The following is a 12,974-nucleotide window of genomic DNA, read 5'->3' as shown; positions in this document are numbered from 1 at the left end:
AAATCCACTTATTCAGACATGTCACTGGTGGCTTAACCACAAAATGGGCTATAGAAATATAGCTCAAACATCTCAGAATTATGGCATGTTTTGATTTCGTTCACGTATTAAGGGAGTGGCGACTTTTACAACATACTTGTGGTTTCCACATAATGGAGTGGAACACTCATTGATTTAATTAGGTTTCATAAGGTCCAATTTATCATGTTTTACATGACTTTGTGTAGTGTAGAAACAGAATAAACATACCAAAAATAGACATTTAAGCATGCTGTGAAAATTAACCGGTGACAGCAAGTCTTATCAATCTCCGGTGAAACCTTTCAAGGGGGGAAGGGGGGGTGGAGGAGACAGAGGAAAAGCTCCCGCACATCAAACCCCCTCCTTGAGTTTTCAGGTTTGGCCCCTCGTGAGCCGCACCTGATTGCTGAAAATTAATCATCTTCACTTGTGAGACCCTGACTCGTCCCCGGCCCAAGAACATCAAGCAAGGCGGAAATTAAAACATTCAACAAAACGTCAGAAAACCTTTCTCTGAAGATGCCTCAGTGTGGAAATAGGTAAAGCGCGCCCTCCTCATACCTCCTGAAAGGGTAGCCTCCTCTCGTTGGAAAGCAGTCCCTAAACTGAGCTCTTGTTTTCCCAGCCACGAGCTAGTGGAATTAGAGTGACACCCCCCCACACACCCGGGGCGGCATGCGGGGGGGCAAGGGAGTGCCATCTCCCCGTGGCCAGGAGGCAAGCCTTCTAAAGAGAAGTTAAGAGGTGAAGTGAGGTGAGGTGAGGTGAGATGGGGGGGTGGGGAGCCTAAGGATCAGCATTCCTGAGCCAACACCCCCCTCCCCCTGCTAGACAGAGAATGGCCAGCGCTGCAGGATTCAAACCCCTCGGAGCCATCCCCGAAGGGCCCCTGTGCCAACACCAGCGGCCACGGTTGGCGGAGGGCGGTGGGCTGTGTCCTCAACGCGCCGCGCTTTCTCCTCCCCGCCCCCCCTCTCCCCTCCTCCACCCCGGCCCGGCCCCATCGCGACTTGTTTGCTCTTCGTTTATGCAATGCGTATCATCCCATTTATCCTGCTCTGCCTGAAGATGAGTCGCACGTAGATGAATAATTTAATTCCTCCATTCTTTCTCCAGTTTCCTCTGTGACTGGAAAGTGAAGAACACAAAAACTGGAGAACCGACACCGTGCTCTAATCTCAGTTGCCATGACAGCAGCCTTTGAGATACTGAAATGTTCCGATTGCCAGCTAAACAAAATTGTTGAATGTGAACATTTGGCTGGAAGATTAAAAGGCTAAGGGGAATGCAAAAGGGCAGTACCTCCCACATTCCAGGCAGCCGTGAATCCAATCAAATGCCTCTGACTCCTTAACCACAGCCATTGTGAGCACTGGATTAGGGCAATTCATCTAGATAGTTAGAGCAGATTAGAAGTGCAATTTGAAGACTATTGGCAACAAAAGTAAATGCCCTACTGTACTAAGTAAGATTTCTGAACGCCTTTTAGCAGAAAATCATGTGCAACTCCACAATGTAATGTTGAGAAGCAAAACCTGGGATTTTTAAAAATGCATTTGGGTTCATTGGTGTAAAAAGCTGTCGGAGCCAAGGTAGAGGAATAAAAGAAGTGTCCGGAGGCTGTCGGTGATTTGGGCATCATTCGCACCTTAATAGACTTTCCACAGCTTCTAAAACCAGAAAATCAGAACCTCTGCCTGTGCTCCCCCTTTAATCTTGAACCCACGGCCACAAAGATGGAGAGGTCTGAAGAGAGAGCAGTGGATAACTGGCCACAGAAATAATCAGCCAAACACATCTGACAGCTCTGTGGATATTGGGAAAAAATCGAATTATTTAATAATATGCTTATTTAATAAGCATATTTCCAACCAACCATGCCAGAAACTACAGGATATGAGTTTTGCTTCTGCGAGGCAGGACCCGCAGATTTAATCTAAAGGTTGATTTCATACAAACATACTCACACCCCCAGCTCACTTCCAAACTGCCCAGTGGACAGAGCCCCTTCCGTCCTGGGACGCTATTCAACGCATGACCGTCGGCAGACCAGTAAGTCACAGGCCTCCAGCACCAAGCGGCACATCCTCCACCTTCTTCCCCCCAAGGAGGGGGCAGTTTTTCAAAAGGCAGTCTCTAACTAGACCTTAAGACAAGGACGAGAGATGGCAGAAAGGGTCCACATGGCTTATATCGAGGATCCCCCATTACTCAAATGCCACACTAAATTCCCATCCCCTCTGGCCCTTGCCCCATTCTCAGGAACACCAATCCGCCCAGTCTATTTTACTTTTCTTACCAACCTTTCCACTCCCTAGGCAAGCTAGAAATCCAAGGGATAACGCTCTGAAATCTCCAGCTAAGAACTGGGCGAAGGAACCAGCGTAGAGAGTCCTAGAAACCACCAAAACCGTTCCAGTCTTTCCACACAGTTAAGAGAGCAATGACCCCAGGACGCCAAGGCTGGGGTTTCAATTCAGGACCTGTAAGGGGAACCCATCCAAGGAGGATACCCTTTGACAGAACCATTTTGGAGAAAGTCTGGGGAAAAGAAACAGGTGGAGGGGAGAGTGTAAATGAGAACCCTCGACACAGCCTCTTCCAGGGAGGGAACGTGAACCCTGCACGTAAGGACACATTCATTACCAGAAATACCAGGGCGGGCACATGAAAACCTAAGACAGCTCTCCTTGGGCGAGAAACCAGGACCTGAGTCAAGCGGGTAGAAGAGCAGGTCTGCTATTAAAAGCACACCACCGCCGGCTGACTGGCCAGGAGCCCTGGTGCAGGGCAAAAGGCACTTGGAACACCCAGGCCCTCCCACCTGGGGAACCAAACACTCAGCACCGCCCGCGGCGGAGGCGGTGGCGGCGGCGGCGGCGGCAGCGGCGGCGGCAGAAGCAGCAAGAGCTGAAAACACCGCACCCGAGTCAGCCCCCCCACTCCACATGTCCACGGAAAGGAGGCACACAACAGAAACCTCACAAAGAACCAGGAAGCACGAAGAAGTGGGAGGCACACAGACACACACACACACACACCCCGCGCCCGACACACCCCCACACAAATGCACACAAAGAGGAAAGTGGGAATTCGAGGAAGGCGACTTGATCCTACCTTCTCGGTTTTCAGTTTCTTGATTCGCCTGTGGCTCTCCTCCTCCTCCTCTTCCTTCTTTACCAACACAGAGTTTCCCATGAGCCCTGAATCCGGGGCACTTTTGCTAACTTCCCCAGCAGCCGCGACGCTGCCACTCCCAGCGCCCCCGCAGTGGAAGGGGCTGGCGCCACCTCCATTGCTCTTGGCCCCAAAGCCATAGAGGTGCCCCCCGGAAGGGGCCTGGCTGCCACAGCCATTCTGGTGGCCCTGAAGCAGGTCGTGCTTGTCCTTCCTGGATTTCCCCGCATCCTTATCCCGCTTGGCGCCTCGGCTGCTCTGGCTTTTACCTGGCTTCTCCTCTTTGCTTTTCCCGCAGGAGGCCGCCCCCGCGGGGGCAGCGGAGGGGCCGGTGCCCGCACTACTGCCGTTGGGGTTGCCGCCGCCGCCGCCGCCGCCGCCGCCGCCGCTCACACTTTGACCCAGCGCTGAATTCATGCCAGTTGCCTCTCCAGGGCGCCCTTGGACTTCCTGCCTCTTGCCAGTGCCGCTGATCTCGGGAATCCCATACAAGGCAGCAGAAGGCAGAGATTTATTACCATCCTTAGAAGTTTTACTCCTTTTCACTTTTGATTTGCTGGTCTCTTTGTGTGAATTCCCCTGGGGAGCGGAGGGCTGAACAGAAGCAAATTTTAGGCCATCAGCTAAGGCTGCGGTAGCACCGGCCCCACCGGAGGCCAGACCTCCACAATCCTTGGAGTTGCTGCTGCTGGTGGTGTTGGTGGAATTATTCATCTCAAATTTCTGTCTGTCCTTCTCCAAATCAGCGTCCAAATCAATGATTAGATTTCCAACCCCGATTTCCCAATCATCACCACTGTCATAAGTATCAACCGTATTTGGATCCACACCTTTTCCTGCAGCAGAAATGTTCACTGACATCCTGAAGATGGGCTCTCTAGAATAAAAATCCGATGAACTTTCCTTTGGAGATGAGGGGACATTCGTTTAGCTCCGCTGGGCTTTCTCTTAAAAAAAAAAAAAAAAAAAAAAAATCTTCTTATCTTCCTCTTCTTTTTCCTGCCCCAGGAATGTGTCCAGAGATTTTACACCCTTCAGTCCAGGTCCACCTTTTCCTGTGAAGGGGGGAAAAGTCGAATATTTCTTGTCTGGGTGTTACCAGAATAAAAAACGATTAACACTGGGGAGTCAGTAAGGGGCACAGGGAAGGATGGACAGGAAGGTGGTTCATATATTGTCTCCACAGTCGGGTTTAAAGGAAAATAACCAAACCCAAAAAACTTACCCACGACAGTAAGGATCTTAACAGTAGCTTAAAAAAAATATATCCCTTTATCAACAACATAAGAATAAGCACTTTTTTAAAGGCATTAAGATATCTTAAAGATCTGTGTCAAGTCCAGGAAGGTTTAAAAAAAAAAAGTTTAGGATTTTTTTTCCATACATGTGTTATCTCAACCCTAGAAACACAGCCTAAACACTCAAGACAAGAGAGAGGAACACAGCTTTAAACATCCCCAAACATGTCCTAGATCTTGCAGTTTCAAAGACCAGACCTTGGAAGTTCTCTGAGGCTAGTTTCAGAATGATGTTTCTAAATTATCCGTATTTCTAATTTGATTACTTCTTTTTACAAATCGTCTGGGCAATCTGTTTTTTGTTCCCAGTAAGGAACAGGAAAAACAATGAATAACTACCCCCCTCCCATAAACACATACCCTCTCTCCCCCAACAGTTTATACAATTTTATTTTTGAAATACACACACACGTCTTTACGACCATTTCTCTATAGAAAAGACAGTGCTAAATAAAAGGCTGAGTACCTGCCTTCTGAGGGAAAAAAAAAAAATCACATATAAACAATTCTACCGTATTCCTAGGTCACAGACTTGCTCAATCTGTTAAATATGGTGCCACTGACTGTACGGGGAAACTGATTAAGACATGCACTTTAAGTAGTCTGCGCCAAGGTGGCCTCAATGACCGCAAATGAGTGTGTGTTTGACAAAGATCAGTTAAAACGGTTTTTAAAGGGATCAGCCCCTTTTTAACAGTTGATTGTCAAGAAAAATAAATAAATATACATACACACACACACACACACACACACACACACAGACATTGCTTACCTTTAATCCTTTATCATTTTTTAATTAGGCCAGCAAATCAAAATGCCTTTCCCACTCCACTCGGCAAACAAGCCTGTGCCTCATTTTACTTAAACACCAAATGATCAAGAAGGAAGAAACCAAATAACACATCTCAGCCAGAATAATCACTCGATAACATTATTCCACCTCCCCACCCCCCTTTTGGCAAACGGATCAGGAGTCCTTTTCTCCTTAAAAAAATGTGTCACTGTACAGCTGGAAGATAATGTTTCACATTCACAACAGAAGTACCAAAGGTTTTTTTTCCTCTTAACAAGCATCGAGAATAATAGGTTTAAAAAAAAAAAAAAAGAAAAGAAAAAGAAAGAGAGAGAGCTTAGAGAAAAAAGTTTTCCCAACTTCTCATTCCGCCTTCAGTTCCAGACTTCAGAGTCACCGTGATCAGTAAGTAATGATCCCATGTAGCAAACCTACAGGCGTCCGCTAGTAACAAGACAGAATGTGCTAACATCGGGATAAATTAGTGAAAGGGAAGAAAGAATAAGAAGAAACGACTGAAAATCTGGGCTGGATTCCGCCTGTTAGTCGGGAAGTGGCATTTTTCCGCCCGTCCTGACAGATTTGATTTCTTGAACTAACTTAAGAGGAAAGGAGGGGGGAAGACGAGGGGAAGGGGGAGGAGGGGAGAGGACGGGAGAGGAGGGGGGGAGGAGGGGGAGGAAGGGGGAAGGGGGAGGGGGAAAGGGGGAGGAAGAAAGGGTAGGATGAGAAACCCAGCAAGAGGAGAAAAAGAAAGGTGTGGAGGGGGAGGGGAGCAGATGATTCAGGGAGCTGATAAACCAGTTATAACAGCATTCGCTCGGGGCTGGGGAGGGTGGGCGGTGGGGTGAGGAAAATAACGGCGTTTAAAATTGGTTCAGTCTTCGAAACCCAAAGGATGTGATGTTTTCCTGTTTTATGTTGTTTTAAGAAAAAGGAACCGAGTTCCTAGTATAGTCCCTGGGGGGGGGGGGGGGGGGAGAGGGAGGAGAATCCGCTGTCTCTCAAGCCAATCAGTCATGTGGTAATTCGATAATTAGAGTCCAAAAAAAAAAAAAGATTTTTTTTTTTAAGGCGACCTTTTTCAGGACAGTTTTTCCCATTGATAGTCGCAGCAAACGGTGCGTCTCCCTTTTATTTATTTTTCTCTCCTCCTCCTCTCTCGCTCACCCCCTCCTGTGTTTAGTCAGATGGCCCCGGAGCTTGGCTTAGTATTTTTAATTAGCTGGCGTTTGGAAGCTAAAAGCAGTAATGAATTGTTGATGGATTGGAAGTGGAGAGTCGCTTTGCTGGAAATGTCGGGGCTGGGAGAGGGGGATGGGCGAGTTAGCAACAACCAACCATCTAAAAGGAGCGATTTTGTTACAGTGCAAGCCTTTCACATCACGTGAGGATCAAGGGCTCAATTGGTTGTCGTGAGAACAAAAATGGTGACAAGCGTATCAAGAAAATACTGATCTGGTCTTTAAAAAAAAGCTGAAGGTCTCTCCCCCCCCCCTGCATACCCCCCCCCCCCCCCGCGCCGCCGCCGCCGCCTCCCCGCGCCCCCACCCCCCTGCAGTGGGCGCAGCTACAAGTTATGAATGTGAAACATTTCTCGCAGATCTAGGCTCTCGGAAGTTCGAAGGAGTGAAATGTAATGAGCACAAGAGCAAAGCAGATGTTTTAAAGAAACACCTTATAAACCTTTCCTCAACTTATCTCCAATTTGTCGGCTTTCCCGAGGGGCCAGGGATGGGGACGCCCAGAAGAGGGGGGAGGGCACCTCCAAGCTATTTGGGTTTTAGGGACCCCCTTCTTGTCTTAAACAAAGAAAAACATTTTGCTAGCTCCCAAACCAGGTCCTGTAATAAACACACCATTGTTACTCTATTTGTGGGTTTGTTTGGGTTGGGTGGGGCTTCTCCCCCCCCCCCCAATGGTGTTTTTGCTGCTTGCTTTTTTCAGGAGGTGGAAAATGGTAATTATAACCATTACATGTAATGGGTGACTATTCCCTTGTTTAATATTAAATTATTGGGCACTAGGATGTGGCAAGAGACAGAAATCGGCTTGTTCTGCCCTTGCCCCCATTTTCCTGGCTCGGTTTGGAAGAGGGTCTTGCCCAGCTAGGCTAGGAGAGGGAGGGGGCGAGGTGAGCTAGGGAATGGACACTACAGATCAGTATATGTAACTGTGTCACTTTTATTCTCCTTGGGTTACAGCCCAAAAGGTAATTTACTCTAAGTTACCCCGAGTGCCCAGTCAAGCTTAATTTGTGTGAAGAAGTTACAAATGCTTCACCCTCCACTGAATAAAACTCACCCTTCTTGGGCTGTTTTCTCAATGCAAAAGCCAAACCCTGTAACTAGTTCCTCATTTCAATGCATAAAACTCGCACATTCCCCTGCATGAAGTCCCCGCTAAGTGCTATATAGAGACACACCACGCAACCGTACTTACGGTCTGTATTGGATCGAGTTGACCTTTTCCTTCTAACTGCATTGAATGTGTTTGGTTGCAGCCGCTTTATTTTGGAAATTATAATCTCTTCAACAAATTTATTATTAAAGAAGATGGACCATCAAATGTCACAGACCGTCCTGTGTATTTTTTATAAAAGCAAAAATTAAAATTAAAAAGAAAGAAAAGAAAAGAAAAATCCCCCTGGTGCACACACACCACAAGCTTGTTCTGCAACACTGAAATCAGGACTGAAACACAACACACACACAGGGGGAGTGGAGCAAAAGGAGCTCTCAGCCTCTATACCTGAAAGGGACTTTTCTTTGTTCCCATTGCCCTTTCGCATCAGGCCAATCAGAGAGCAGCTTTTATGAAACTGGGCTCTCTCATTGGCTAGCTGCTTTCTCTTGGCTACTGTAGGGGGTTGAGATATACACACGTATAAAACACACACTGAGAGCGGGTGGGGGTGCGGTGGGGGGTGGTTGTGGAGACAAAGCGTTTTATTTTCCAACCAGATTGGGGTTGAGGAACCTCCTGCAGTAACGAAGGGGAAAAAAAAAAATGGTGCGCCCGTTTCAATGACTACATCATTCACATAAAACACTTATTTATTAAAACAAATCTCAAACAGGCTGCGAGGAAAGGATGTCGGTAAATACAAGTTTGATTGTGTTATCTTGGGGGAAATAATGTATGTGATCGCTCGGTGGCAGAGGGAAGCCAAATGAGCCACTAGCGCGGAGCGAGGAGAAAAGGAGAGGCTGGCTGTGTGGAAATGACTGAGAGCGTTTTTTTGCTGGCTTCCCTTCCTTGTTGCAAGGACTCGGCAGCGCGAACTCCCAAGACCGATTTTCTGTACTGCGGCTTCTGGCTTTCAACCCTCCCCCCACCACTTTGCCCTTCTTCCAATTTTTTTCTCCCCCAGTCGTCTCTCTTTTTACTCGCTGATTAAATAAGAAAAATCGATCTGGGGGTAAAGGCGGTGGTGGGGAAACAAGTAACCCTTTTGTTTCCAGTCTTCTGGTCTACAGGCACTCAAGTGTGAAGGCTAGCAACCATTTAACCACCACTACGGGAACGGTTCTTCCCTGGAATTTGGAACAAATCTTTTCCACCTGGTCCGAGGCTGCACCCAAAAAAATATAAAAAATAAAAGAAGGTCCCAGCCAATCATATTGAACACCCCGGGCCAGCCTCATTTTTTACAAAATCGATTTGTGGGAGATAAATATACTAGAAAGAGTAACCCGTTAAACAGTCCCCCAGTGTGCAATTTTAAACAGAAAGATTGTCAGAGTTCCCCTCCCCCCCAATCTTTAACCCTATCTTGGGGAATAGGGAGGTGCAAAGTCCTCTGACTGCCACACTGCTCAATCCACCAGGAATACAGAAATATTTTAGAGTTCATTATAGGGCGGATGCCAAAAACCAAGTTAATGGGACTCTGAGGTCACAGAATAGGAGAGGTTGTATAACCTAAGTTCAGTATTGTACTGTAACAGCAAATATACTTAATGTGTATACATATATAAAGGCTTTAAAGTACCTTTATTTTTAATTTTTCACTGTTACTTGCCATTCCTTTTAGGAGCTATGATGTTGAGATTTTAAAGTTAAAGTGGGATCTGAGTTTCATTGGAAGCATTATGATCCCAAGCATTAAAGAGCCAACACTACTGTAATTTCCACATGACAAGCGTAATGCGGGAATGTGTCTTCACTGAATCGAATGGACATACAAAGTGGATTAGTGCTAGCAAAAGACAGCTTATGATGTAAATGTTCAGGGATGACTTTGTGGGCCAATAAAAATATTTATGTCACATGTTTTAAGTAATGTCTATTGACTCATGTTTGAGCTTTCAGTATGTTTAGTTCTTAAAAAAAAAACAACAACAACAAAACCTCCAATTAGTTGTTTCACTGGCCACGATGAACTAAATTTGATGCTGCCAACAGTAACAAACAGCAGTTCCCACCCTTTCCTGAGGTCTATAAACCAGAGGAATGAAATCTAGAATAGTCCTTGTCTCTCCCTAAATAGATCTGCATGTAAATCAACGCTGTACATCAACAAATGAAGGAGTCAATTAACCACCTGATATCCACACACGCTCCATTTTAACTTTGATATTTGTATTGTATTTTTGAATGTACAGATTTTGGAATTTTTTTTTAATGTCCCCTTGATAATAACACAGCACCATAAGGTGATTTTAAAAAAACAAACAAACAAAAAAAACCCACTTTTCTTCTTTTGGAAGAGTGGTTCCTCACACCTCCAGATCACTCTTGGGCACCTCAGGGTCCCCAGGGTATCTACTCCATTTCAGCCTCTGGAACACCATGGCTACCCCATATATTACATCACCCTGGAAAAATCGATCATCAGTTCTGATAACAACTGGATTTCAAAAAGCTTAGAAAATGAGATCTGAAGTTGGTGAAGTTGGAAAAGGTAAAAGCACTCCTCCAGCACACTCCCTTGGTAAAAAGCAAATCACACGGCATAGATTTGAGTATGACTAAAACCAAGGCTCAGGCTTCCTAATACTCAAACAATCTGATATAACCCTAACATTAACCCCTAACACTAAATCTTAAACCTTTTTTTTTGCTAAGGAAGCCCCACTGGCCATAGAGGCTTAGGCCAAACTCAGTCAACATATTTAACCCAAAGCATTTTCCTCCCATTCCAACAGAGCCACACTCCATTGGCACCCCACCCCCAGCGCCTGCCCTCCGCATTCTTCCCGAAGATTTGAATCAGCCGGAGTTGTTATGCTCGCTTTGCGTGTGTTTGTTTTGTTTTGTTTGACAAAGGGGGCCATCAAGAGACATCAGAGGGCTATCAGCTAATTGATGAGGGAAACTAAGATAATTAACTACCAGCTTGAGAAAATCAGAGCTACACCCCTCACGAAATTGGGAAGTTCTTGATTTTGGAGAAGAAAAATGTATTTTTTTTTTCTCTTCTGGAGTAACAGGAACATGCTCGTCTCCCTTCTAATATCCCATGCACAAACTCGGTAATACCAGTTCGCTATCGGATAATATGTGCACTTTATAATTTTACATTTGAGGGCCTGTCTCCTCAGAGATGTGGTAGAGGAGAGGAGCAAGCTGGAAAAGAGTCTAGAAGGAATGGAGCGGATGGAAGCAAGTGAGAGCATAGTGTAAAAGGGGCTGTTAAAGCGTGTTATCCTCCAGTCACCACCACCACCAGCCCTGCCCTGGACCTTCTGCACTGATCACAGGTGATCAGGAGGTCCTGGCACAGAACTTTCCCACATTTTTAAGGGCAAAAGAGCCCAAGGCTGAGGAGGCCTGGGGCTTCAAAGGAGTAACAGAGAAAAAACAAAGTCATCTGTCTTTGGTACCTGTTTCCTCTGAACAGCAGGATATGATCAGGGGGATCAGAAACAAATTCTGGAGCTGTTGTTTACTCGGAAGGGAGTGCGTACCTGGGCCCTGCTTTTCTAAACCCCTGCCAACCGTGACATGTACTCAGGGCCAGGTGGAAAACGTGGAAAGCAAAGTTGTTAAAAAATAAATAAATAAAACCTACCTGGAAATGGGCTTAATTTATGGGAAAGGGAACTTAATTTAGGCATAATGAGAAACTCTGTGACTGCCCAAAAGCTTGTGGAAAAAGATTCTTATCTGTTTGAGGCTGTTTATGAACAGACCTGCCTCTAGGTAGTGGGCAGGTGACCTGCCCTGGTTTCTAGGGAATGTGGAGTTGGTGATTTAAACACCTACACAAACACTAGAAGGTCTTCACTCTTTTTACCTCTGGGTAACATCTTAGCTTCCCACTTGCAAAAGGTCTTTTAGAGAAAACCCTTTTTCTGCCTTTTTAGAAATGCTTACTGAATCCAACTCAAGATTCTGTGGAGTATTTTTAACAATATCCATCTCTAGACAACTGTCACCAAAAAGAAATGAGCGGTATTCTTGGTTAAATAGTTCACAGTTTTGCGATATCCTGAAATACTGCCAGACCAAAATAAAGTGACAAGACGCAAATGTCAATTGAAGAGAGAGCACCTGTACACAGAAACATTTCCGGTCCCTTCTAGGGGACAAGGGACAGGGTGGGATGGGTAGGTTGGTGGGATTTATAGGAAAGACACTGATGGTGTTCACCCTGCCCTAGAAGACTTGGAGACATTCTGATACACATTTCGCGAATCTGGACATTTGCACATATTGTGTAACTTTTCAGGTCACTTCTATAACACTATCATCTCACCTTCAATTTCAAGTTCTGAGAGTATAATATAACAAAGGGACCGCAGGCTGAAGGGAAAGGGCTGAATGGCTGTCTTCACATTTTGGTGAAACACTGAAATGAAATAAAGTGAAATTTCCATGCTCTGATTTCAGACTACCCTGAAATTTAATAGTAAAGAAACAGAAAATTAAAGAAGATGCTTCCTTTTATCTGTATGTATATTTTTCATGTTCCTTCTTCTCCCAATATTCCAACTTAAAAAAAAAGAAAAAGAAAAAGAAAAAAAACAGCAAATCTTGTCCCTTTTATGCCCTGCAGTTCTAGAGAAACCAGCAAATATGGCAAAAACAGTGCATTCTTCTAAGGAAAACATTTGTACCCTGGTCACATTGAGAGAACGGCAATGTAGGTCAGTGTTAAGTGTCTGAAATCTTACCTCCGCTTGGCGCAGGGCCTTGCGGCATGGGGCACACTATTCTAACTGAACCCGCGCCCAAGCAAGGTCTGCGAATCGGTTAGCAAAGGACCGGCAATTTACATCGCATGTAATGAAACCATTTCTGGAAAGGGATTTTTCTTTTATGCCAGGGGAGACCGGGCACATAAAGGAGATCAAAACACAAGCTACAGTTTTTTAAAACTACTTATTGGAGATTGCTGTTGCTGGTTTTATTACAATATGTATTTTACAGATTTAGGTAATAGCCCTGATTTTTCAAATCGACCTCTGTTTAGACACGTTTCACTTTGGGCTGTTTCTTGTCTGCAAAATTACAGTCATTTGCACGTTATTACAGTGAGTAGGAGACAGATTGTATTTAGCGTTGGGTGGGGGAAGGGTTATTATGGGAAGTGTTCTGCTACGGTCAGCACATAATTTCAGCCTGAAGAAAATTGCTTCTGAATGGCTGGTCTGTTAGCTAGCCAAGGAATGGTCACTAGGAGAGGCTGAAAAATACTTCTGCTTAATCTGCATTACAGAATTATTCTCATTTCCAGA

The 12,974-nt window shown here is 45.4% G+C and overlaps 1 protein-coding gene across 4 annotated transcripts in view; it reads right to left on the bottom strand.

The window, feature by feature from the left end:
* The window catches only part of ZNF608 (zinc finger protein 608), a 113,088-nt gene extending 105,098 nt beyond the window's left edge, over positions 1-7,990 (bottom strand). For 2 of the 4 annotated variants that reach the window (XM_059418413.1, XM_059418415.1), the window contains exons 1-2: positions 5,269-5,829; positions 3,139-4,253 (exon numbers count right to left, since the gene is read on the bottom strand). In XM_059418413.1, the coding sequence (XP_059274396.1) occupies positions 3,139-4,059 (921 nt within the window). In that variant the 5' untranslated portion in view covers positions 4,060-4,253; positions 5,269-5,829. Of the gene's footprint in view, positions 1-3,138; positions 4,254-5,268; positions 5,830-7,731 lie in introns of those variants that run through there. The other 2 variants (XM_059418414.1, XM_059418416.1) reach the window with 2 other exon arrangements.
* Between the last annotated feature and the right edge of the window lie 4,984 nt (positions 7,991-12,974).

The sequence above is a fragment of the Mustela nigripes genome, chromosome 12, assembly GCF_022355385.1.
Source record: "Mustela nigripes isolate SB6536 chromosome 12, MUSNIG.SB6536, whole genome shotgun sequence".
In the NCBI taxonomy this organism is placed as follows: Eukaryota; Metazoa; Chordata; class Mammalia; order Carnivora; family Mustelidae; genus Mustela; species Mustela nigripes.
The sequence above is the reverse complement of the archived record's forward strand: the minus strand, read 5'-3'. Positions and strand labels throughout refer to the sequence as shown.